Consider the following 27,360-nt stretch of genomic DNA (forward strand, 5'->3'; position numbering starts at 1 on the left):
GAAAACTATGGATTTGAGAAAGGGTTCATTAGATAGCGGTATGCAACCTTCATTATGCCCAGGAAAGTGACTATTGACATAAGCGCTAAATGTTTTCATCTCGAGAATAGCTTGACCTTGGAATGTGAAGAGGGCAGGAAAGGGGAAGAGACGAGTTGAAGAGGTATAGGAAGGGGAGAGAAGGCATGAAGTCGGAGGGAAAGGGGGGGGGGGGGGGCTTGTTGGTGATATGCAGGTGGGGAGGGAGTTCATCAGTATTCAAGGGGCAGTAACCCTCTTGCCCAGGACTCTCAGTCCTCCTTAAGGTATTTATTTTCTTTGGAGATTCTGTATCCTTCGTAGACTGGTGGTCATCACGTGGAGACTTTAAAATTCTTAGGAAAACTCTTTTCGGTTGATTAGCTGTGATTGTGTAAGCCTGTGGGCTACTGGAAGCCCCCGAGTCCACGACTCAGCTCTGTTGAAACGACTTCTCCATCCATAGAGCAGATACCATGAGGATATTCGAGCTTCCTAAGTATTTCTATATTAGTCTTGTATGTTAATAAGATATTATTAACTCGAAAGTTTTCAAATGTCTATATCTTATTTGTGTTCACAGCTGTCAAGGGTTTTGATGTTTGAGTTATTTTGTAATCTCGAACATTTAGTGGATATTCATTCGTTGGCATTTCAGTAACTTTGTGCATAATGAAAAATACTATAGGGTAAAGTATGGTAACTAGTGGTGGAATATGCATGGTGATTTTTGTCGAAGAGTCATCATTGTGTGATAATTGTTGTGCGTCTATAATTGCAACCGATGCAAATAGAATAATGGAAGCTGTGCTCTTGTGATGAAAGTGATGATGGTGGTAGTAATGATGAATTATACCATAGTAAAGTGATGTGGGTTAGAGATCTCTCTGATATGATAATTACCACCATGCTATGGTAATCGTACCGCTATGCAGAAGTGGTTTAAACCTCGTAGTGGGAGTGGCGATGGCGGGTCTAGTGGCAGGAGCTCTCCTGTGTCCTTTAGCTCCTCTTCAGGAGGGGGAAGTAAAGCACGAACCTCCTTAAAGGACACTCAAGCAGCTCTGTCGTCCGCCCTCGAGGAGCTCAGTCTCAAGGACAGTGTCATTGAGCGCTTGCGGGAGGAGCTGGAAGAAAAGGAGACCACCATTGCCACTCTCAACACCCAGTTAGATAAACTGCGGTCGGTGCTGCCTCCTCCGGCAGGACAGAGATCGCACGTTGTCAACGGTAAGCGGCTGTCTTTGCGGTCAGTCAATTTACGCAACAACAACAACGAGCACCATAACCGCGCCAGCTTGCAGAACGAAAAGTGCTTCAACACCCCTGTCCTCCGGCATAACAAGATTGAGGGCGTCAGCGAAGGCGCTGAAGCCAGGCCTAAAAGGACTGCCATTTCGGCAGAGCCAACGGAGAACGACTATGATGATTATTATGATCCGGAGTATGACCCTGTCGTCGTGCCCAAGTCGGAGAAGTAAGTGTCATTTTAAGAATGCATCTCTCTCTCTCTCTCTCTCTCTCTCTCTCTCTCTCTCTCTCTCTCTCTGTGAAAATAATATATGGTAAGTGCTAGGATGTAGAAGGAGAGAGTATGGACACCAAATAGATGTATATATGTAGTAAACTTCATTTTAGAAAGAAAGGTCCTTAATATCAACATTGGTGTGTGTGTATGATGAATAACGCTGTGCCTAGGGGATTTTGATGACCTGCTGGTGAGCCCACTGTGCAGATGTATGAAGCAAGTGATGTTGAGGAAGTTTCAAAGGATAAATTATGAAAGTGACGGATGTTTTTCTATGGAGTCTCTCTTTATTACAATTCGGGCATTTTTTGTAAGCTATGAATAGTCTGATTCTCTTAGAACAACATCAAAATGATAATTGTCAAATTTTAATTGTTTGGACTTTACATGTGAACGTTCTCGGAAACAGTAATGTTCAAAAACACTACTGAGGATAATTAAAACGAATAATTTACTATCATTATAATACCACACAATTTACCATTAACAACTTACACCATTCTTTTTCCTTATCTTCATTGTTTGAAAAGTAAAAAAAAGAAAAGAAAATGTGAATAAATGATAAATATAGGCGGTATGCAAGCAAAACAGACACGTTTACAATAGCGCCAATAGCATCTAACTTTAAACAGCGCAGAAACTATTTGCAGAAGCTTGATAAACCAATGTAAACAATTCACTAAGTTTAGACCAAATCCCTAACCGTTTACCACATAATATAAAATTGGCTGAAACCACGCTTAAAATGAACAATTCATTAGGCGGACAGTCTTCACAACTGCATTTGAACTCTCCTTAGAAGTTATGAGGATTGAAATTTTTGATAGTGATAGATTTGAACCCTTAAGCGTTCAGTTTAAGGTTGACTGTTATCTTATGCTTGGTTGTTATAGTGGAGATATTACTGTGGACGCATCATCACTCCCAGGTGTAGATATCTTGATTTATTGTTTATATTTCTTATTTACTCTTCTAATTTTTCTAGTTTTCAAACCTAAGTTGTATAGAGTAAATTGGAATATATTGTTAACGTAAATCATTTATAAATCGCTTCAGTTATCTGTAGTATTGTTTTTAGACGTTAATTACGTGCATATATAATAGTATTCAAAGGGTACAAGTCGGATTGCTTTTATTTTGTGAAATGCGGTATATTTATAGCTTATGAAGCATAATATTGACACAAATATGTATGTGTGGATATATATATGTATATATATATATATATATATATATATATATATATATATATATATATATGTGTGTGTGTGTGTGTGCGTGTGGATATATATATATATATATATATATATATATATATATATATATATATATATATATATATATATATATATATTCAATGCATGTATGCAAGTATAAGCGTATCAATGTTATTACACATTGAATACTGAATATTTGTTGATTTTGTATAACTTTCCTCGTACTAAATCCAGTCCGCCTAATGTTAGTTATAATTACGATAAGAGATCAGACCCTACGTTGTTAATCTCAGCCTGACTGACTTATTTGTAAATATAAAACAAGTTGAGGAAAAGATAAATAGTAAAGGAAATTCTTTTAATTTTACTCGGAACGTTGTGTTGAGTCATTACCAGAAAATTTCGTTGGTGTTTATAAGGACTTTTAAATATTTAGGTTATTGATCATTCCCAGTCACCTTTAGGCCTCGTTTGATAAGTTTAGATTCACTTTACAGCTTAGTTTACATGGTAAGATAACCTGCCACTTAATTTTTAATCATCCTTATGGACCATATGGTATCACATCCATCTGGATGTGTGCTCGTTAATTTTGTGTAAGATTATAATGACGGTTTTTATAACTTGATGAATATATATATATATATATATATATATATATATATATATATATATATACAGTATATATATATGTGATAACGTTTTGCACATTTAAACGTGTTTTTCATAATCAAATAAGCCATATATATTTTTGATACATTAATGTCTGGATTCTCTTAACGACCACGGGATCAGAGCCCAAGCGAAATCACACAAAGACAAGAGCTTGTGACCGGCCGGGAATCGAACCCTGGTCCGGCAAGCTTGTATAGACAGTGACTACCACTTGGCCACGAAGAAAGATAAAAGTCAATGACAATTCTTCTGTACTTATACCTGTCGAATTCAGGTGTTTTGTACTTAGAATTGAAAAACACGTCTAAATGTGCAAAACTTCATCATTAATCGAATGCCAAGTAACAAACTACAAATTACACACACACACACACACACACACACACACACACATATATATATATATATATATATATATATATATATATATATATATATATATATATCATCGACATCATCATCAGCCGTTACCAGTCCACTGCAGAACAAAGGCCTCAAACTTGCCCTTTGCCTTGTTTCTGTTTATGATACTTCTATGCTAGTCCACACCTGCAAACTTCCTTAGTTCGTCAATCCTTCCTCTTTTCTTCCTTCCTCTGCTTCTTTTGCAATCTTTATGGACCCATTCTGTTTTTCTTAATGTCCATATAATGTCTATCATTCCCATTATATGTCTTGCCCATATCCATTTTTTTCTCACATGTTAGAATATCCTCTACTTTAGTTTACCCTAGTATCCATGTTGCTCTCTTTCTGTCTCTTAGAGTTATTTTCATCATTATTCTTTCTATAGTTCTTTGAGTTATTACGAGCTTATTTTCTAAGGCTTTAGTAAGGCTCCAAGTTTATGATGCATATGTTAATAATGGTAGGACCATCTGATTAAATACTTATCTTTTTAAAGCAATTTGCCTTTCATCTTTTTATCCTGCCTTTCTATTTTCTGTTCCCTTTTCCAACCCTCCCATACCAATAAACGTTTCCCCCTGCCCCTGTTGTCCAGTCTTTATTTTTTTTTAAAACTTACTAATATGTTACTTATAATTTTGTCTTTTATTATATTCATGAAGTTCTGTATCTATGTTATAATCAGCGAATTATGTCAAAGTTTTGACCTTTATTTGTATGTGATTAAAAGCTAATTGGAAGTAACAACACAGAGTTGTCTTGTTAGATAGGATTGACAACATTTTCGTTTTATGTCTTTTACTACCTGTTAAACTGTAGGTCAAATAAGTAGGCACTGAAAAATCTTTGTAACGCAGAAATTTTTTCGTGTAATAAAAAAGAAACTATATGGATAGTATGGCCTCCATATCGTGCTCCATGCTACTCCGATTTATTTGTAACATGGTGGATAAAAAATACATGTGTAACACTAGCACGAACATATGACACTGTTAATTTTTATATAAGAATATGTAGCTAATACTTTAATCCTATTTGCTCTCTCTCTCTCTCTCTCTCTCTCTCTCTCTCTCTCTCTCTCTCTCTCTCTCTCACTCTCTCTCTCTCTCGTTTATATTAAAATTATTTCATTAGAATCTTTACCTGTATATTGCTCCTCCAGAATATATTCACTTTTTATTTAATATTTTGTACAATTCTTTCTTGAAATCGGGATTTGTTTCGTAATGATCAGTAATGGTGAAACAGCATTAGGTAATATAACTTTTTTATCACCATAGGTGTCCGCTTAAAAATTGCATTCCTCACAAACTACGGAAAATTTGGGAATAATCTTTAACAACATAATATCTTCATAATGATTCGAGTTGGAGACTGATATCATTTTAATCTCATTGTCCGTTTGTAAGATTAATATATTTCTGCTTGAGATTTGAAAATGTAACTTTGGTGTTAATTTTATTGAGTGCACACAGTGAATAGCGTCTGCTTTAGCAGACTATACCTTTTTGTATAATGTTGGTCTTCAAATTATTCACAAGATCCGGTCAGTAAATGGAGCAATCCACTTACTTTTGATACAACTCGTGTGGATTTGTTCGAAGAATCTCGTGTTCCTCGGTATCCTGCATTAAAGCTTTGTGTATGTGTGTCTGGATATCTGCTGCATACCAAATGTATTCGAGATGTTCGGTTGGATGGGTTTAATGACGCCCAGTTTTTCTGCAACCAAATAGTTGCTGATGAGTAGGTGGGAGGAGAAAACATATTGCTGGACTAAAACGTGTTTCAAAAATGGCAGACTGGTGCTTTTTAACGAGTTGTTTTTCCCTTCTGAGGTTTTGGGGTAAAAAGCAGAATAGCAGCTGCTGCTCAACTGTTGAAAGTGTGCATTCACATTATATGTGTGCGTATGTGTATATATGTATATTATACACATATATAATATTTATGTGTATACATATATATATAAATTATATATATAAATTATATATATACATATATGTATATATATATATATATATATATATATATATATATATATATATATATATGTATCATCAGCCGGTACTCGTCCAATACAGAAGAAAGGCCCCAGACATGGCCTTCCACTTGGGTCTGTTTATGGTCTTTCTAAGCCAGTCGTGTATATATATAATAGATTAGTGGGTAGGAAACTTCTATTATTGTCTTATTAAACCAGCGTCAGTTGTCTGAAACAGTGAACTATGTCTCGTAATGTGTTGTAATAGCGATAGAGAAGGCATAATACCCATCACATCCTGAAGTCGTACTGTCACTGAAAGCTAAAAGTTTAAAAATCTTGAAAATGCATATTTGAAAAAAAATGATAGTCTTCTTCTTCTTCTTGTTCTTCTTCTTCTTCTTCTTCTTCTTCTTTTTTTTTTTTTTTTTTTTTTTTTTTTACTCTAGCCGTCATTTCCATATAATTGGTTACTAACGACTGTTTCAATTAGTTGTTGCAATGAGTTGTGTGACAGTTGTGTGGAGCCCATTAGTAAGCCGTTTTGTAGTCAATCTGTAATGACGGTTTTTTTTTTTTTTTTTTTTATTCTGAACTGATAAGATCCTTCCGTTGATTTGACTGAATATTATTCGTTATGAATTTCTATCATTCAGTTTTCGCTTAAGAAAATATTACAAGAATTTACGATTTATGCATTCCTTATGGTGTTAAAAACTGTGCAGTGTATTTCCATGGATATTATTTGGTTAGAAATGGGGAAAGTTTTATTATTTCAACTTTATTTCTTATTGCTCTTTCTTGTTGGAAAGTTTAGGTTGGACATTGTCTCTCGACAGATTGATTGCTATCTTTGTATTACCCTGTTAAGATTTTGATAATCTAATCACACACACACATATATATATGTATATAGATAAATATATATATATATATATATATATATACACACACATATATATATATATATATATATATATATATATAATATATATATATGTGTGTGTGTGTGTGTGTGTGTATTCATATCCAACCTTGTGTATGCTTGGATTTTATTCTATGTATTTTCGGTGGATAATGGCTTAAGTTTAGCCAAATCAACCAGAATACAATATAGATAATTGTTATGATGATAGTGATAACACTTATTATTATTGTAGATATCAAGAGAACCCACATCGGTTTCTTTCTTTGTAGGAATCATGATAAATATATTACTGAAGGTTAAATATGTCTTAGGGGACTTTTAAAATGCACACAAAGAGTCTATGTATCTGTATTTTAGCTGCATACAAATATGTAACTAAGATAATTCAAGAAATCTTAGAGACAAACATGCGGTGAATATAATTCAACGTATCACAGAGAGCCAGATAATAGGAAATTCGCATATTTAAGTCAAAAGGGAAAAGAAAATAGAGAATTCTAAAGGGGGCTGTGTAGGCTCACGAAAAGTATTTTTGTTAAATAGTAATGTAACTAAAACTGGTAGGTCTCCTTTTTTAATAATTAACTTATTGTTTATATTAATGATAAGTGTTGAAAATCATAATGATAATAAATGCTGTAATTATAATGGTAATATTTGACTATTTTTTACAGAGTAAAATATTTTTGTATCCAGAATAACCTGTTTGTATTCGCTAAGCCTTGTAAGAAATGTAATGTTTCTTTGTATTTTGAGCTGCTAAGAGAGTGTATGGGAATATATTTACTGTATACCCATAATCTCTCAATAATCATATTTACTTTTTGGTTTCCTACAACATTATTGTTTTGAACACTTTTTTTTTTTCTTATTTTAATGATTCAGAATTATAAGGTTTAATGAAAACTATGAGATATACTAATGTTATTTTCATAACTTTGGAAAGCAAGAGAGAGAGAGAGAGAGAGAGAGAGAGAGAGAGAGAGAGAGAGAGAATTATATACTGTGTGTGTATATATATATATATATATATATATATATATATATATATATATATATATATATATTATATGGATTATTGGTCCTTGCTTAGTTTTTATTTTTATAATTTGGCTTTGACATATACTTACATTCGAAGCAATATGACACAATCATTCAAAATGTGATTTACTTTTTCCTGTTATTAATAGTAATGCCATTCGTATCTACATTCTAACATATATTTTTAAGATTATGCCGGATGTTGCTTGGCCGGATTCAGTAGAACTGTGGATAAGAGATTTTCAAATCAAGCAGCCGAAGCATAACTCTACTACAGAGCCATCATGGAGAAAATGAGAGAAAGTAGTATTTATAAAAATATTAAATACCACATAATTCGGTGCTACTATAGCGTGAGATCTACCTCCCGTTAGTACTATAGCGTGAGGTCTACTGCTGAATTATTCGTCCCTCATAGACAATACACATTTCATACATTTGTTTAAGCAACAAACACTTAATTTAAACATACCTTAGAAATGACTTAAATAGATAATTGGATTTCTAGTTACATTAAAAAAAAGGACTAAAGATGAAAATAAACATGGTATCATATATTTCCATACATTATTCTAGCGATAAACTCTTCGTACATCAAACAGGTTATCATATATTTCCATACATTTATTCTAGCGATACACACTTCGTACATCAAAGAATGACACAAATAGATCATTGGAATTTTTTCTCATCACCTTCCAGCAAAAATGATCAAGATGAGATTGGAACAGCTGACGACCAACAGCTCGCATTAATCGCTTCAGAATCATCGTTTTAGCGTTCAACCACGATCGCTTAATTGCCTGTGTGTGCTCCTGTCGCTGGATCCACATAATATTGCTGGTGGTTCACTGAAGAATGCTGACATCGATGATAACTCTTTTAGGCCGAGGGAAAAACTGATTTAGCAGCTCCATTAGCTTTCTTTTATATGGGCAGGTCACGTGAACAGGTCACGTTTTTTATGGATTTGGGCAGATCACATGTTCGATGGTTAGGTGCGGGGCTCTGGGACGCTGGTCACGCGGACGCGGTAGACCTCACCCTCCACTTAGGTAGGCGACATATGGCGGTAGACCTCACACTATAGTAGCACCCATAATTCTTGGTTCTTGTGTGGTATTACCTAACTTTGTTCCACAATTAATTTTCAAAGGCTGCCTGGATCAGGAGAAAAGTCACGATCTGCATTTAACAGGTCCATTGTACTTTATATCACTGTGAATTTATTAATCCAGGGGTCTACCTTAACGATTTACATTTGAATTGTAATTTGAAATTGAAGTACGTAAGCGGAAGGAGCAATTTTTTTTTTTTTTAGTTTTACTCCCATCCATTTGAATAATTATAATAATAATAATGATAATAATAATAATAATGATAATAACAATAATAATAATAATAATAATAATAATAATAATAATAATAATGAGTCGCAAGGAAATTATTTACCCATGTGTCATGTAAGTTTGTATATAAAGTTAATTTTGTTTCCCATCAACTTGCGCCTAAGTGACCGTTTTCCTTGATAATACATGTAGTGTAGCTATCCGTTTTCTTTTGTATTGGAGCTAACTTGAGTGAATGAAAATCAGATGTGTACCGGCGAGGGAAGTGAATTATATACTGTAAACTATGTAGGTGTTTTCAGTGCTAATATTCGTTTTATATTTTTCTTTATATAATTGCAGAAATATGACCATGGATAAATTAAATATTTGGTTGTATATTCCTCGCCAATAATTAATCGCTATTTTTTTCATAGATAGTATTCCTAAATCCAAACATCCTTTGACTTTCTTGCATATATACCGGCTTATATTGAATTTTGTTCAATGCATCAGCACCAGCACAAGTGATATTGGTGCTTATCATGTTGCTCAAATCTATTTTTAGAATCTTGGTGGGAAGCGACACATTTCTTGTTTATGGTGCCCGCATACATGGAGCTTGACATGGTGTATACCTACTGCCTTTGCGTTCTTCCGTTCAATATGTTTTGTATGTTTATGTTGTTACACATTTGTCTCTTTGATGGTGCTTTCTAATTTTTTTATTGCTCTAAATCTTGCGTCCATCTTAATTCATCTTGCTCGCGTCTTTAGAAACTGAATTTCTTCGTATGTATTTCTCGATCTTCTCTTAAATATTTGTTTTTTGTCAGTTTTGATTTACCATCTCATATATGCTGGTTTGAATGGCAGTTGGAATATTATTCAATGCAAAAACAATACCAATGTTATAAAACATATTTTGGCAGTGGCAAACATTACCGGTGATATGATAAATAATGTATTTTATGATATGTAGCTATGAGTGTTATATGGGTCAAGAACTGAAACACGATTAATTTGGCCAGTTACATTTCATTTTTCAGGACGTGACACCGATCTTAGTCACATTAATTTGATCTATTTGTCTATGTATGAAGTTTTTCGTACATGGAATAGTTGAGGAATCTTCTTTAGACTTATCATGACGACAGTGATTTTTTTTTTTAAATAATGGTTTTGGATTCTTTTTTCATTTCTATGGTAGATAGTCATCAATGTCATCAAAATAAGATCTGGTTGATTTTAAAGCTGCCTATTACAGCTGTTTTCTTCTGTTTTATAATATCAAGACATGAAATAGTTTAGTTGTAAAGATTGATGTGAAATCAATTTTACTTGTAATGAATTTTTAAAACGTTATATCTAAGTACCTTCTAAATGATAGATTGTTGTTCTCATATATCAGTTTTTTACTCAGCCGTAGAAGGTGCCCCATGGTATGGTTTTAAAAAGAAACACTGCGGGTGATTGAAGTTTATTGCGTAAAAGGAAATATTTATTAATGTAATCTATTGAATCAGTTAAAATGGGCCGGGAGGAACATTGTCTACAGGTTGCATAAATTTAGGGGCAAAAACAAATCCCATAAATTTTCCACTTATTTTTTTTTCTTCGAACCTTTCGCTAAAAAGATTTTGTGCAAATGTTACAGATATATTTTTACAAGTATTTAAAATGTATATATAATACCATTTAACGCAAGCTTAAAAGATTATCATCATAAAATTGTTTGATCATAATTATCCATGTCTTAAAAGTGTATTGCGTTTATTGAACTTTGGTTTTTTTCCTACAAATTGATATCGTGGCCCTACCTGACCCCAAATCTAAAGTTTAAACAAGCTTTAATCTACTTAATTTGAGAGACATTTTTCTCAAGTTTTGTTATTTCAAGACAAGTAGATTTAGAAGATCATTTGAAATTGATATTTGTGCTATTTCTAATTAATTCTTCGAATAAACTTATGTAATTCCTCCAAGGATGCCTTGTACCATGTTTGACAGGCTTTTATCCTGAATTTAAGACCTATAGAAGAATCAACGCTCATAGGCAATGAGCTTAGGTGTGCTAAAATACAAGAACTGTTTCCGTGTGTAAGGCACGTCATATGTGGTTGTCTGAATAACATTTATATTCTCTACGTGACATCATCCTTTCCTCTCTTTGATTCAGCATCTTTTAAGGCTTTTCCCCCGAGTATTATATCAATTTACGGTATCCAGTCAAAACTGCTCCTTACCAAAACGTCCCTCTTAACACCCAGCACACAGGATTTGCTAACTACCATCGCAAACAGGTAGTTAATTTTACAATTACCAAGACACAAGAGTTGCTGAATACCACCACGAACAGGTATGTACCTGAATAACTACCAATGCATAGAGTTGCCATCTACCATTACAGGAAGAAGGATTACAAGAAGTCTTGAAGGATGTAAAGAAACTACTGACGCAGAATGGACCTGTTGAAAATGATCTGACAGTTAACTGATGGAACAGTCAAGAATAGTTCATTTACAAGTTGTTTGGTAGGGTTAGAAGCGAGTCGTTTTAACTGGGGTAGGGGGGGGGAGACTTTTGGAAAGGAGCCGTTTGGACAGGGGGATATTTTAACTGGAATCCTCAATACCAAACCTCGCTGTGATGCAATGGTGATCGTACCAAACTTATTAAATGTTTGGATGAGTTGACCTATGTATTGTTGAACCTATCTATAGTAAAGTATTTTTTTCTTTTGTGACCTTGTGATCTATATCTCCTATGAAATGAGTTAATTTTAAGGCTACCTTAAACTTTAATGCTAAACTAGGGTTCGTTAGAAGTCTTCACAAGTGAACGTGAAATATTTGTGCATGAATTTGTTGAGTAAATGGAATGGTTACCCAACATTAAACGCAAGTCTCGTTTTCTTTTGTCGCCGTTGTGACCGTCTTCTATGTACATTGATATCTATTTAAGGGTACACTAAAACCTTTTAACCTGTATCGTTAGAGATATTTGCGGCAAAGATCAATTCCATATTCCACGATTTATTATAAATAGTAATTATATCTTTTCGTTTAAAGTTGTTATTAAGCTCCAAGACATTGAATAAAGTGCATAAGTACCCGTTTAAACTAATATACTTGTCTTATGCTCGCAAAACAAGAAATAAAATCTATCCTAGTAAGTAATTCAACTGTGCTTTTTCTATTTTTCTGGTTGACGAGTTTATATGTATTTTTTTTTTCAGAGAAAATGAAGATTCTTTTATTTATTAGAAACCTTAACTCACAATTTTTGAATTGGAACAATAACTTACAAAACATAAGCCAATTAACTATAGTGAAATCTAATAGAAAAGTAATTTTGAACCTTTTAGATGTTTACTCAATAATAGAATTATGTTCGTGAACATGGCAAATCATTACGACAGGCCCACTATCAACGAGCATTTCAGCAAATCATATCAAGAGTGATATTCATATTCATCTATTTCACGGAATCAAACATTGAATAGTGATTTATTATATATAACTCAATCTTGATGGCTATAGGTTATAGATTTCCAACATAAAAACTATAATTATCACTGATTTATCAATAGGAAAATTATAATTTGTTTAATTTTTACTTTTGAGAAATGTGTGATTATTTTCCATAATCGAACGTTTGATATATATATATATATATATATATATATATATATATATATATATATATATATATATATATATATATATATTATATATATGTGTGTATACATATATGTGTATACATATATATGTATATATATACATATAATATATATATATATATATATATATATATATATATATATTTATTATAAAACCACTTGTCATTCCAATCCATCCATCATCACGGTAAAAACCTGACCTACTCTTGAAAAACAAGGGATTTCCCGGACGTTGAACCTCATCCCCCTAAAGAAAATATGATTAACTATTTTTTACGACGAATAAAAGATAAAGACCAAGGAAAAGAAGTGAGAAAGGCCTAAAACCCTCAGGGAGTCCATAGACCCTTTTTGTGGTTCTTGTATTACCAGGACTACCCAGGAATGTAGATTTGTTTTCCACTAATTGTCTCTCTCTCTCTCTCTCTCTCTCTCTCTCTCTCTCTCTCTCTCTCTCTCTCTCTCTCTCTCTCTCTCTCTCTCTCTCTCTCTCTCTCTCTCTCTCTCATATATATATATATATATATATATATATATATATATATATATATATATATATATATATATATATATGTATGTATGTTCCCTTGGGTCATGGGTTTATAAATGTATACATTATATATATATATATATATATATATATATATATATATATATATATATATATATTGTTTTGTTAATAATGTGTCGGTGTTTCAATTTCGGAAAGCATTTGGCATGATCATTGAGATGAGATGACAGATGATATATATATATATATATATATATATATATATATATATATATATATATATATATGATCCCTTGGGTCATGGGTTTATAAATGTATACATTGTATATATATACATATATATATATATATATATATATATATATATATATATATATATATATATATATATATATATATATTGTTTTGTTAATCATGTGTCGGTGTTTCAATTTCGGGAAGCATTTGGCATGATCATTTAGATAAGATGACAGAGCGAATTTAGATTTTACTAGAATATAATGTGAAGCTAATTACTTGTTAGATAAACTGACAGTTTATGCAGAAACTGTTATCTAATATATTGATAATAGGCAACATATGCTAATAGTTCAGCATTATTTTTCACTAAATGTTCCTTTAGTATTACATTTCTAAACAATTTTGTATCATATGTAACTTCATAAAGAGATGTCTTGTTGAAATAAGAATTTTGTTAAAAATTGTTATTTTCCTGTGAATTCTGAAACAAAATTATTCATATATATAATTTATTTTGAATTTGGAAGCAAAATTAGTCATCTATACCATTAATTTTATTTATTTTTCATGTCTGTATTATCCATATTTTCTACGTAAAACTCCATTCAAAATTAGTTCTTGAAGATCCGAATAGCGTCTCTTTGACGTAGTTACCCATGATATTGGAATATTTTCTGTTTTCTTAGTCACCAGATTACGAGCCGTTTTCTTTAAATGCCTTTGGGGTTACTTTAGGAATTAAAGTAGGGTAACTGGATTAGTGCATATTGATATTGTTATTTGCATATGCTGAAAAAATATGCCAGCAATGCGTGTTTTTGTTTCGTTTTGTTATTTTCGTTAATTTGAGACTGGGGACGTACATTATATCAAAGGTTTAGGTGGAGATTTGAAGAATTATTGGTTCGAAGCCCAAGTGGACAGATGTATGATAGAGCTTTCAAGATTTTGTCATAGCAGTAAGATGAATATTATAGGAAAAATAGTATATATTATGCCCAAGATTACTAATTCTGGCGCTATGTCGCCTAACTATTATGTCTGATATTTTACCATAAAGGAAAATTTGCTATGTTGACGAGGTCGCCTTTTGAAGAGTGAAAGAGTGGGAAGTTACTTGGTTATGGTAGTTACAGTTGTCTTTAGAGGTGTATAATCAGTAACCAAAACAAAAATAGATAGGGAAAATAGAAAGTTAGATATCCAAGATACAGAAAAGCATCGGACACCTAATTATTTAGATGTAGATTAGGCTGAATATTTTCGACAGGCTAGAACATTTTTTATTTAGTTTTGATGAACAAAAATTGATTGGGAAAAGGAAGAATTCAGTCTAGAATTTTTTGCAAAATACTGGCCAGAGTTTGGTCTTCTTGAGAAATGTAAATGAGATGTATATTGGTGAGTAGAGAAATAAAGGAAAATACCGAGAGGTAAAAAAGGCATTGATATTTAAATCACTGTTAAATACACGATTATGAGGGAAAAGACTATCGATTAATGTAATTATATGTTATATTTATATATAAGTAGAATAAACCCATATTGAATTACACTCTTAAATACCTGTAATTTTAATCGGAAATTCTCCGCAAAAATCTACTGTTCTCAACCGTATTTAAGTAAAATACAGGCGACCGTGACTTTTCTTTACTTTGTTATTATCTTTTACGGGTTGGCTATCGTAGTATCACTCCTTAACGTCAGCATGTCTTTTTAAAACGGTAAATGTCTGGTAACTTTTATTCCATGATTTTTACCGTTTTTTTACTGCAAATTTTTAACAATGCACATATATAATTTACAAGTAGGACATGCAAAAAGTAGTAAATTCCGGTTTTCTTATTTAACATGTTTTAATTTATTTTCTTTTTTTTGTCTTCCATAGGTCGAAAGAACTTCTACGCCAAGCCATCCTAGAAAATGACTTCCTCAAGAACCTGGAGATGGGCCAGGTTAAAGAAATCGTCGAATGCATGTACAGCGTCGAGTATGCTGCGGGCGCCCTCATCATCAAGGAGGGGGACATCGGCTCCATACTCTATATTATGGAAGGTAAGATAATTTATAAGTCTCTCTCTCTCTCTCTCTCTCTCTCTCTCTCTCTCTCTCTCTCTCTCTCTCTCTCTCTCTCTCTCTCTCTCTCTCTTGCATATGTTCGTATAGAATTTCTGCATCAGACTCTTTTTATCATTTTACCCCTAATCGCTGACTTAGGATTTAAATCTTTTGTCTAACAATAGGGCCTGCCCGAAATCCATTGAACGCTACATTTGCACTGTAGTTTATAACCTTCCTTTCTAAGTAAAGACTACTTTTCCTGCCTGCCATGTCATCATTAGAAGAAAGGTGTCCTGGTAAATACATATTAAATATGTTGATATATCAGTTGTATTTTTTTTTTTTATTAACTATTCCATGCCTTTTAATCTTGAGATAATTTACCACTTTTCTGTTATGCTGATGATTGATCAAAGCTGTTGCCCTTTTCTCTCTTGTAACGTGACTTTATTTGATGTAATTTTTTTTTTCTTCTTCCTTGCGTGTGCTTGAAATGATGAATATCTTATGGATCAGGATTGGAATATGTATAATAATCGACTGTTTAGGGAACAAAAACATTATCTATCATTATTGTATTCATTATTAAATAGAATCATTTGTAATTTAATATTTCTGAGAATACTGTCGTTCTTTATGTCTGTTCCTGAATACAGAAAAGGCATTGTAACATTTCACTTGGAATGGAAGACCTTGCCTTTGTCGATAACCTGGTCTTATCAAGGCAGACTGCAGGTGTGGTTATGGAGTTCCGACATTTAAGCTAAGCCTTAATTTCGCTATCACTATAATCAGAAAGCGTTTTCCGTAAAAAAAATCCCGTGGTTAAATTTTTACTAATCTTTGTGTCTGATTCACGTTTTAACTTATTTTAATAGCAGGAAGAAGTTACATGTTTAAGATCGGGTATATCAAAGAATATTTTGTTTTGCCTCTTTATTATTATTATTATTATTATTATTATTATTATTATTATTATTATTATTATTAGCAAGCTACAACCCTAGTTGGAAAAGCAAGATGCTATAAGCCCAAGGGCTCCAACAGGGAAAAATACCCCAGTGAGGAAAGGAAATAAGTAAATAAATAAAACAATGAAGAAAAATTAACAATAAAGGATTCTAAAAACAGAAACAACATCAAAACAGATATGTCACATATAAACCATAAAAAGACTAATGTCAGCCTGTTCAACATAAAAAATTTGCTGTAAATTTGAACTTTTGAAGATCTACTGATTCAATTACCCGATTAGGAAAATCTTTCCACAACTTGGTCACAGCAGGAGTAAAACTTCTAGAATACTGTGTAGTATTGAGCCTCATGATGGAGAAGGCCTGAATATTAGAATTAACTGCAAACCAAGTATTACGAACAGGTTGGAACTGTCCAGGAAAATCTGAATGTAAAAGATGGTCAGAATTATGAAAAATCTTATGCAATATGCATAATGAACTAATTGAACGACGGTGCCAAAGATTAATATCTAGATCAGGAATAAGAAATTTAATAGACCTTATGATATTAACTTTATCGGTCTTTAATTTTGGTCGTAAGTTTCCTAAATTAACGGAAAGAAGTAAATGCGACTCGTATGTTATTTTCTGTACTTCTGAGCATCATGCGGTGTATGACTTAAAATTTACATATCCCATATTATTGATGTGTAAAATGTTGTCGGAATGAAAATGTACGGAGATTTCTTTTTATTTGCACTGTAGATAATTTGCATTAAAATATGGTATTTACCTTTCATGTAGAATTCTTGATGTGTATTAATTTTCTGTCGCGGTTGTAAAGAATCTGCTTTGTTAATTTCACAACATATTTGGGCAGATAATTCAAAAGAAAGAGTGAATCAGTTGGACGTAATCTTATCTCGAGGGCAAAAGAAGTTGACTCACGATCGTTCGGTGGATTTAAGACAGATTGCATGAGCAAGATTAGGAATATTCAAGTCTAAAAGATATAGTAATGGTAATTCGATAAAGAGAATGGGAAGTAAGGAAGGAAATTAGAGGGTGAGCATTACTGATAATGATAGTTCTTCCATCTAATGTCGTGACCGGAAATATAAAACGGGAATATGTTAAAAGTTTCGGGAACATATAGATTGAGATCAAGTTTAATCCTGATTTTTTCTACGATTTCCTGTTAAGTGCGGTGATCGAGGTAAAGCGTAATGGAATAAGTCTTTCCACTTAAAACTTATAGATATTGTGGTGTGTAGAATACATAGCCTGATGTTTATCGAGAAAGAAATACTTACAAAGAACATGACTTAATGTGTAATAATTGAATTATCTAAATTTCATTTTTTTTATCTTGATCTTATCATATAAGAAAAAAATGGTTGTGTATGGAAAAAGGTGCACATCTTAAGCTTTCATCATATTGATGCTAATTGCTAGTCATTTTTTTAATTAGTGCACATTAAGTTAATTGACTTACTGATTTTTTCTTTTGTAATCACAAATTGTTCTTTTATGATTTATTTGATATATCCACTTCGTAAAAAACAAAAATAGATGATTGTAAAATACTAAGCTAATAGTTATCAACTTTTGCGTTTGTTGTACATCTTAAGCTGAATTATGGTTTAGGTTTCCGAATAGTTGTTGTGTCTTCTAGTGCCTTTGTACCATGTGCCTTAACTTATCAACCTGATCAATGTGTGTTTTTTTTTTCTGTTTCTGTATACATTATCGCTTATTATTTTACATGCAATTGCTCATTACTTCCGCTCGTTCACTATCACTTTGTCGCCTATGCATATATACTATACACACACAAACACACGCACATACATACACACACAAACAAACACACACACAGACATATATATATATATATATATATATATATATATATATATATATATATATACAGTATATATATATAAGTTTTGTAAGATCGTCTTGAAGTGCAGTAATCTAATCTTGCAGGACGTACTCGTGTGTGTGTGTATATATATATATATATATATATATATATATATATATATATATATATATATATATGCAATTTTCCCTGTTGAGGTTGTATGTGCTTATGTGCAGTATGCGCATGTGCTATCCATTTATAAATGATTGTATACCCATTGTGCTGTGAGACTATATTCCTTTATTTCATATTTAAAAGTAGTCTTAAAATCAAATTTTTGCTGATTAAAGGGTCTTGAGATGTTGGGGGAACTTGAATCTGTTTGGACTTGTAAAGGTATTTTTAATTTTTACTAAATGCATATTTGACAATGATAAATAGTTAAGACCCAAATTTACTGTTGTCATCTGGTTTACATGCTCTACTTACCAATTTCATCTCAGATTGAGAGAATTTTTTCTTACGTAAATAAACGGACATGCATTGTAAGTTGTATGCTTATACCCATGTAATTTCAATCTGTGTAATAGCACACACAAAAGTTAATATTTTAAACACTACCCCGATTAGGAAAGAACAAGTTTGATTACACTTTACTCGTCGACGGCTTTTCTTTATCGTAGAAATATTCATAATATGCACATTTCCCTGAAAAAAATGCACACCGAACTAGATCCTGTTCGTAAAAGGCTGCAACCCATTCTCAATTTGGCAAATGGTAATTATGTTGCATATTTTTTTTTCTTTTTTTTTAGTTTTCAAGTTCGTGAATGGATATTACCTCCACCTTGGTCCTTTGGCCGAGACCCCTGGGGTAGGCTAAAGCGTAGCGCTTCCATGTTCAAGCAGACCGCTTTCAAAACTGTACCCGGATGGCGGTCGGTGACATAACCCATATATGGTACAGGCTATTTCATGGAACTCATTATCGATGCTGAACTTAGGGATTACCTCATGTCCTTATTGCCTGTCCTTGGCAGTGAGTCTCTCTCTCTCTCTCTCTCTCTCTCTCTCTCTCTCTCTCATATGGGAATACGTATTCCTGTTGGCGTTCTGCTGTACTAATTTTGAATAGGCTAAACCTTACAGTATTTGCCAATATGTATTACAAAAATATATGATACGTTAAAGCTCTGTTCTTTAATGTCTCTGATACTTTGAGAATACTTGAAATATTTATACTCGATTTAATACATTCGAAAATTTTCTTTCACATAACTTTATGATACTAAGAAATATAAGTTTTTGCAAGTTCGCTTTCATATAAGCTGATACTAGCTTTCATTTGATTCTGTAAATACGGACATTAAGTAGGAGAAAGTACATAGAATAGCCAATTGTATTCTAGTTCAGCGTTGATGTTGTATATCCAATTTGAAGGTTAAATTCTTAATTGATGATAGAATTAATAAGTTAGAATATGCGTATATGATCTTATTATCTCGTATTGTAGGACTATTGAAATTTGTAAAGCTTCAGCAAATCACGCTTCAAGTATATAGTCTTCGTCCTGGTAAGAATGTTATATTTTTATTGTCAAAGTAAGCCTTCAGTGAAATTTTGGTTTCTGTTTGTTCTCACAGAAGTTCCCGCTTTGAATGGAAAATGATTAAGGCGAATCTTGGAATTTACACAAATGAGCAAATTATGAATTAGGGAAAGATCCGCAAAGACGGTCAACTTTGAATGCAAAATGAGTAACGTCGCTTGAGCAAAGTAAATAATGGTTTGGAGTTCGGATTTTAGTAATGGGGAAAAGTACACCAACCGTTGAGAAGTATCATGGATTTTGTTCTCCCCTCCTCTCTCTATCTCTTTTCGCAAGAGTAAAGAACAGTTCAATGTTTTTAGTTCTACTGTAATGATTTGTACTTGTTATTCATCGGAGACAGTTAATCAGAAGCTATAGGTATCTATACTGATGACAACATGTGTGTTTGAGGTTCAAATTTTGAAATTTGGTACAAGACCAGAAATCCATAGAATTAGTATGAGGTAATTCCTTCTCGTAGGCAACATATTCTTGCTCTTTTAGCAGAAGTAGATGACGCGAGGAAGAGAAATTTCAAGAACGAAATTAATGAAATTACAGTTCACATAGCTGCGGTCGACGTGTGACAGAAAGAAACTAGTATTTTGATAAATATACGTTATCGATTAACAAGAGTCTGACATTTTTTTTATAATAAGGTTAGGGTTTTTTTCTGTTAAAAGTGAAGGTCATTGTTACGGTTCTTTATATGAAGAGTTCTTCCACACCTGACATTCTTTCCTCTATTTTCAACTTGTTCGTATGTCTTCTTAACACCTCATTCTTCGTACTTTTCATTTCTGAAAAAAAAATATCTCATGAATTGTCCTTCCATCTAACCATTTTATCATACTACCTAATTTGTTTTCATCGTATTTTTTTTTTTAAGTGTCTTTGATTTTATGTTTTTATTTGTCCCACTCTCTTTTATTCTTTTTATTTGTCCCATTCTCCTTTATTCGTTTTTATTTGTCCCATTCTCCTTTATTCGTTTTTATTTGTCCCACTCCCCTTTATTCGCTTTTACTTGTCCCATTCTCCTTTATTCGTTTTTATTTGTCCCATTCTCCTTTATTCGTTTACTAAATTTTGTCACCTTTTCCGTCTCTATCTTGTTCATCATTTTCTTCTTAACCGTCTCGATTGTCGCCATAATTATCACATGTTCTTCTTACCGGTTTTTTTTTTATTTCTTTAACAGTTTATTCAAGTCGCACTGTCTTTTTGTGGCTTCTGGAGTGACCTCGAGGTTGTAAACTGGTAAAAATTATTGATTGAATTAAGGGAAGGTCGTTTATAGCACAATGGATCCCCCATTCTTTCACGTTCAGGAGGTGACGTCATGCGTAAAATTGTGCTATTTTTATGTCATATGTACAGCAAGACTTAACTCCGGTATTGCTCTTGTAGAGTGAAGGTCAGTGAAATAACTAGAAAGAAAGATTATGATTTTGAAAAATACGTAATTAATTCACTATTGAACTACTGACTGGAATATGAACCTACTTAGATCAAAACCTCTACATCAAAAGCTACTTCACAAAACTACACAGAAGACTCATCAACTGTGTGTTGAAACATTTACACACTGGGCCCATCATCTGTCTTTCACACACTTCAGTTCCAATACCACCTACAGGCCATCTTCCATCTGCGCCTTCTTCCTCTCCTTGCTTATCTTAGTACCGCTACGTCGTACTTTGACATTCTCATTTCAGTCCTTCGAACATTGCATAAACTTCACAAATAATTCCTCTGGATAGCTTTAGCGTGTCTTTCATTCGCATTCAATATTCACACTTCACAGCCGTAGCTGAGAATTGACTCAACAATCCCATTCCAACTTTGACTTCCATACACAGTTCTCTCATTTCTCAACTGTCAGTCCTTTATACAGTCTGCTAAGTTAATTTTCCGCTAATTATCAACTCATCTCTTGTACTTATTATCATTTACTCCTAGATAGTTAACAAATCAACCGCTTTCAATATTCCTCCTTCCATGCTAATATTCATATCATTGTTTCCCTGTACCTTTACACATTGTATCCATTCACGCATATGTACAGTGTGTGCTCGCATAAGTATGCCTGTATCAGTGCTTTTCAAATTAGATTGGTTGTGCCATTCTTACTTTAACTTTGTAGTACATTTCTAGTTTGGAATGTTCCCATACACACATGAAATAAGAACTCTAAAGAAAAAATTCACCAAGTGTGCAGACAACTCGTAAAAAACGTCACACTGCCACAAAGTGTAAAAATACAAGTCATTTCCCTAATGCCTTGATATTAGATTTCCCCCCCATTTTATGTCGTCTTTTGCTATTATGAAACATATCACAATCATTATTCTCTTTTAATGAGCTTGTGAAATGTATTTCCTGACTGTTTACCGGTATGAAATGTATTTTTGGTTGTAATTACTGTCGTTTAAATGCCGGCCTGGTTAAAGTTCCGGGTTGTATCATGTATTTCTCGGGCTGGTAATACAGTATCCTTTTTGCGGTTTGTAATTGGCTGCCAAGGTTTATAGGTTTCAGAGGTATTCGAAACCGTTTCTGTGGCTAGAACCGTCGCTGAAAGATTAATTGAAACCTAAATTAGGTTGCATTCATTGTAACATAACAACTTCTACTAGGAAATTTATAACCGCTGAAACTCATCTTGAAGTAGATGTACTTGAATGGTAAATCGATAAGTGACATAATATTCACATATCAATAAATTAGAAAAAATGACACTGCAGCCAATGGAATCTTTTTTATGAAACTGTAGTTGGTCACGCGTTGAATGCAAAATACTAAAGTTAATTAAGCATTGCATACTAATTCGCGAGCTTCATCAGTAACACGAGGCAAATCGAGGTAACAATCGGTTACCTTAAATTTTCACTTAAGCACTTATACATCAATGAATATTTTATAAAAAAAGTTCATTTCATAGAGGTGTTTTCAGACCCAAAATCAGATTTTGTCCAAAACTGTTTAATTTTCTCTTGAGTTTGTATCTTGAATCATTCCCATACCCTGAAAAATTTAATCTGAAGAGCCTTTCTATAGTCATTCAAAATATCATGGAAGTTTGCCATTTAATTTTGTTTCTAAAATGGCCATGATCATAGAAATAAGCATTATGTAACAGTTCCAACTCTATTTATTTATTAAATGTTCTTTCTTTTTTTTATTGCAAGTCACTTATGCCAACATATAGACGATAGTATTTTGCCTGATTCACAGTGGGGTGTAAAAGGTTATACTATTTTTTAAGCAACCTTTAACACCAGTGTGAAGACCTTCTCGATCAAGAAACGAAAAATGGCGATAAGTAAATTTATAGTTAAATATTGAAATGTTAGATCAACCTTTTCTTGTAGTATGCAAAGAACCCTGATGTCAGGTAGGTCCCTGCTGTTTTCTAAAGGACGGCTTCTTCTCCATTGAAGCCAGGTGACCTTGTGAGTGAACCCTGACGCCCACATCACTTGCAGAGGTCAATTGAAGGTAAAATATATATATATTTTTCCTTTTTTGTAAATCAAGATTTGCATAATCCGTCAAATTTTGTTCGCGCCTTTGACTTTATTGGGAGGGTGTTTAATTGGGTAACAAAGTTTCGAGAAATATTTTTTACCTTTTTCAGGATTTTGTTTTTCGATATTTTAATTGGATTAACGCTATGTGCAAGCGTTGACTTTTCTTTATTATGCCTGACAATTTATGACAGTTGTCCGTTTGTGTTGAGACGTTTAACGTTTTTATTTCATTATTAAGGAATATCGCTGATGTTTTATATGGTTTTTATTGCGTTATTCTCCATTTTAAAAGAAAATGTAAAATGTAAGCACTATGTTTAATATGAAGAAATATTAAAACAATAAGCAGATGCTGGAGATGAAAACTGAAAACACATTAACTCAAAAGCAGACGTGAATCCATTGTGATGAAATCGAAGGGGTTGGCGAAAGTAGTAAGGAGAATCATGCTTTGTTCAGTTAATATTCTAAGTAACATCATCGTTGTAACTTGTGCCATTCGTGTTACTATTTTTCATACATTTACTTGATTGAATTTATGGTCCTCCAGTCTGGCCACATATTTTTCTCTAATATATAAATACATAAGATGTATTTTGTTTGTATCAGTTAACAATTTTATTTAGCTTAGATGGTTTTAATTTTTTGGGAGAATGACGTGCCTAAATAATTAATGGTTCACGACAAAATCTTTATTATTTTTATTGATGTATCGATATTACTAGAAATGTTCATGAAAAAAATTTCCTTTTAAAAGTAAAAGGAGAGACTGAATCCATTTTGATGTGGTGCATTTCCTTGAAGGTTGCAGTTTCCGTTAGAGTGGTTAATTTATTATGTTATAATCTAGTGTGACAAGGACAAAGGTCATCAACACCGAAAGGAACAAGTTCTGAAATTGTATATCAAAGACAAATTCTTCCCAAGGTGTTATCTCACCAAAAATATCCGTTGCCTTTTCTTTATAAATATTGGGGTTGGAAAGGAAGGTATTAGATAATTCCGCTGTCTCCTTCTGTCTTTGTAACGACTTTTATAAAAAAAAAAATGGATAGCTTTGTCAGACACTGGAATTATCTTTCAGAAACAGTGAAATTCCCATTTTCAAAACTAGTTTAATGGGATTATTTTCTGTATCTCCTTTTCTCATACTAGCGTGATTATATTTGGCAAGACGTTAAATAACATTTTAGGCAGACGAAATAACTTCTTAAAGGTGAAGCGTAGAACTATTGTATCGTTCACTTTGTTTTGTTAAAATAACGGACATGAAAGTGTCAGTACAGATACAGTTGAATTGAAGAAAAACCCAAGTAAGAATTACTGTTTACATTACACCGCCCATTTTTATTTAATGTTTTAGATATTTTGAAATGAGTGATAATTTGGGTTTGTGTGTGTTTGTTATCTTTACAACGTTAGATGACATTTAACGTCGCGATCGGCGAGACGCTGCAATTGATTCTCAGGAAACACATGTCTTTGTTTCCAATTGCAGGCGAAGAAACAGAATATTGATCTGGCACTTAAGTGGATACTTTTTATGAGAGGGAAAAAGCGAGTAATTTATTTAAAGAGGAAATGTGAGTTTTTAGACATGTACGGTAAAACCCTTGATAACAAAAAAAAAGTGAATAACTAGCACCGTCCGACTTAAGTGAATACACTTGTATACAATACAAGACTTACATTTGACCAATTTTCCTTTAATATCTTTTACCCTTTAATTGGATACCTGGTTCTTAGCTTCCGGTTTTGGGGTTGCAGTCTGGGTCAAGAATAGTATGGGTCTGACAGTCTCATCCTGAAAGTCAAAGGTTAACTCTGAAACCCTATATATATTTACATACTTAATTTATTGTAACGTGGGTTTTAGGAAGAGGCTGTTAGCACCCTGACCTTGTGCCCTTGGATGATATCGCGGTCTTAGATGTCAAATACATCCATCTTTCCAAGTGTGCAACCCATTCAAATTCTGCCCTGAACTATCTTTGCTCAACTTCACTTCAGCATCAGTTATTGGAAGATTGTCTTTTTTCCCGGGAATGCCTTAAAGATGTTTACTATACTTAAGTCATACTTTAATTTTTTCCTTAGATCAATACAAATCTCTCGTTTGCAACAGCCACATTTGGCTTGACCTCAACTCAGATGTTGCAGCCCCACTTCTCTCTCTCTCTCTCTCTCTCTCTCTCTCTCTCTCTCTCTCTCTCTCTCTCTCTTCTATATATACATATATATATATATATATATATATATATAGATATAGATATATAAATATATATATATATATGTGTGTGTGTATATATATACATATATATACATACATATATATATATATATATATATATATATATGTATATATATATATGTATATATATATACACACATATATATATGTGTGTGTGTGTATATATATACATATATATGATATATATATATATATATATATATATATGTATATATATATATATATATATATATATATATATATGTACATACACCACACAATCACACTCAAGTTTAAACTTTCATAATTTACTTTCATAATTTTCGGGGCTGGGGGGAAATGAATGTATGCATTTTAAAATACTTACAACTTTAAAATTTATGCTCTTGTAATCTCATAGAAGGAAATCCGTGTTCTGTTGGAACTCAGAAAACTAAATTTTAGATATTTACAAAGGTCTTGTACGTGGGATGAGCCTCCGCCTTGTAATCCTGTTCAGCTACCAGGTGTCCAACTGTGAGAGAATTCAAGTATATTTAGATCAAATAATACTTTTGATGTTTTGGTTTCGTCATATAAGGTTTGATTCACTGGTTTATTGGGAGAAGTATTTCTCTGAATATATTTACTTTTTTGTTTTAATTTTTCTTTCCTTGAATGATGTTTGCTTTTTATAAGTACGACTAAAAGCTATTGCTTTTGGCTTTGTGCAATGGAGTTTAAACTGTACCCTCAAAGCCACACCTTGTAATCAATTATTTGATGTATTCCTCTCTCTCTCTCTCTCTCTCTCTCTCTCTCTCTCTCTCTCTCTCTCTCTCTCTCTCTCTCTCTCTCTCGTGTATCTTAGGTTAAAGCAATATATGCCCAGTCCACTTCATTTATGTCAGAGCGTTATTGGATTGTGTCCATTGTTTTAGCAACGCATTGGTTTATCGATTTCGTGGCATCGGTTGTTTCAGTTATTTGCTTTGTTTATGTTCCCCTTTCATCAGCATTCCAGTTCAAGCTTCCGGATCTTCCAACTACGACCTTTTACCTACGTTTTTATTTACATAACATTAATGTTTATTGTTTATTGTTTATTTTTTTTATTTAGTGGTAAAAAAAATCGATCTACTTAACAGAAATCGGTAGTTGGTTTTTAGCTTGCCAGGACGAATGCCCTCTCGCCGTTTTCGGTGTTTCCATTCGTGGGGGGACTTATCATTGTTTTTAATTTCATAATGACTTTTGAAGCTTATAAGCATAGATGAGATTATCCCTACTGGAATATCTTTCAGGCCCTATCCCTCCCATCGGCCACTTTGGTCTTTGACCTTGGATGGGGTCAAAATAATGCATAAGAAATTAACCTTTTGGTTTATTAATTTTAATGCATGAAGAGAATTCGCTTGTCTAAGATAAGACCTTTTACTTTTTTTGTTGTTATTTAGTAGTTCTATGCAGATGGCACATTTATTTTCTTTATCCATTTATTTATCCAATAATTTTCCTATTCCTGTAATTATAATGCGTTTTATTTACTTCATTAAAGTGCAAAAGTTCACTCTCTGATACAT

At 32.8% G+C, this 27,360-nt stretch overlaps 1 protein-coding gene across 4 annotated transcripts in view; it reads left to right on the plus strand.

Annotated features, from left to right (window-relative positions):
• for (cGMP-dependent protein kinase for) overlaps positions 1 to 27,360 on the plus strand; it is a 749,843-nt gene that overhangs the window by 375,227 nt on the left and 347,256 nt on the right. For 2 of the 4 annotated variants that reach the window (XM_068346109.1, XM_068346110.1), the window contains exons 2-3: positions 602 to 1,495; positions 15,449 to 15,615. In XM_068346109.1, the coding sequence (XP_068202210.1) occupies positions 948 to 1,495; positions 15,449 to 15,615 (715 nt within the window). In that variant the 5' untranslated portion in view covers positions 602 to 947. The remainder of the gene's footprint in view (positions 1 to 601; positions 1,496 to 15,448; positions 15,616 to 27,360) is intronic. The other 2 variants (XM_068346111.1, XM_068346112.1) reach the window with 2 other exon arrangements.

Source organism: Palaemon carinicauda, chromosome 22 (genome assembly GCF_036898095.1).
Source record: "Palaemon carinicauda isolate YSFRI2023 chromosome 22, ASM3689809v2, whole genome shotgun sequence".
NCBI classification, from domain to species: Eukaryota; Metazoa; Arthropoda; class Malacostraca; order Decapoda; family Palaemonidae; genus Palaemon; species Palaemon carinicauda.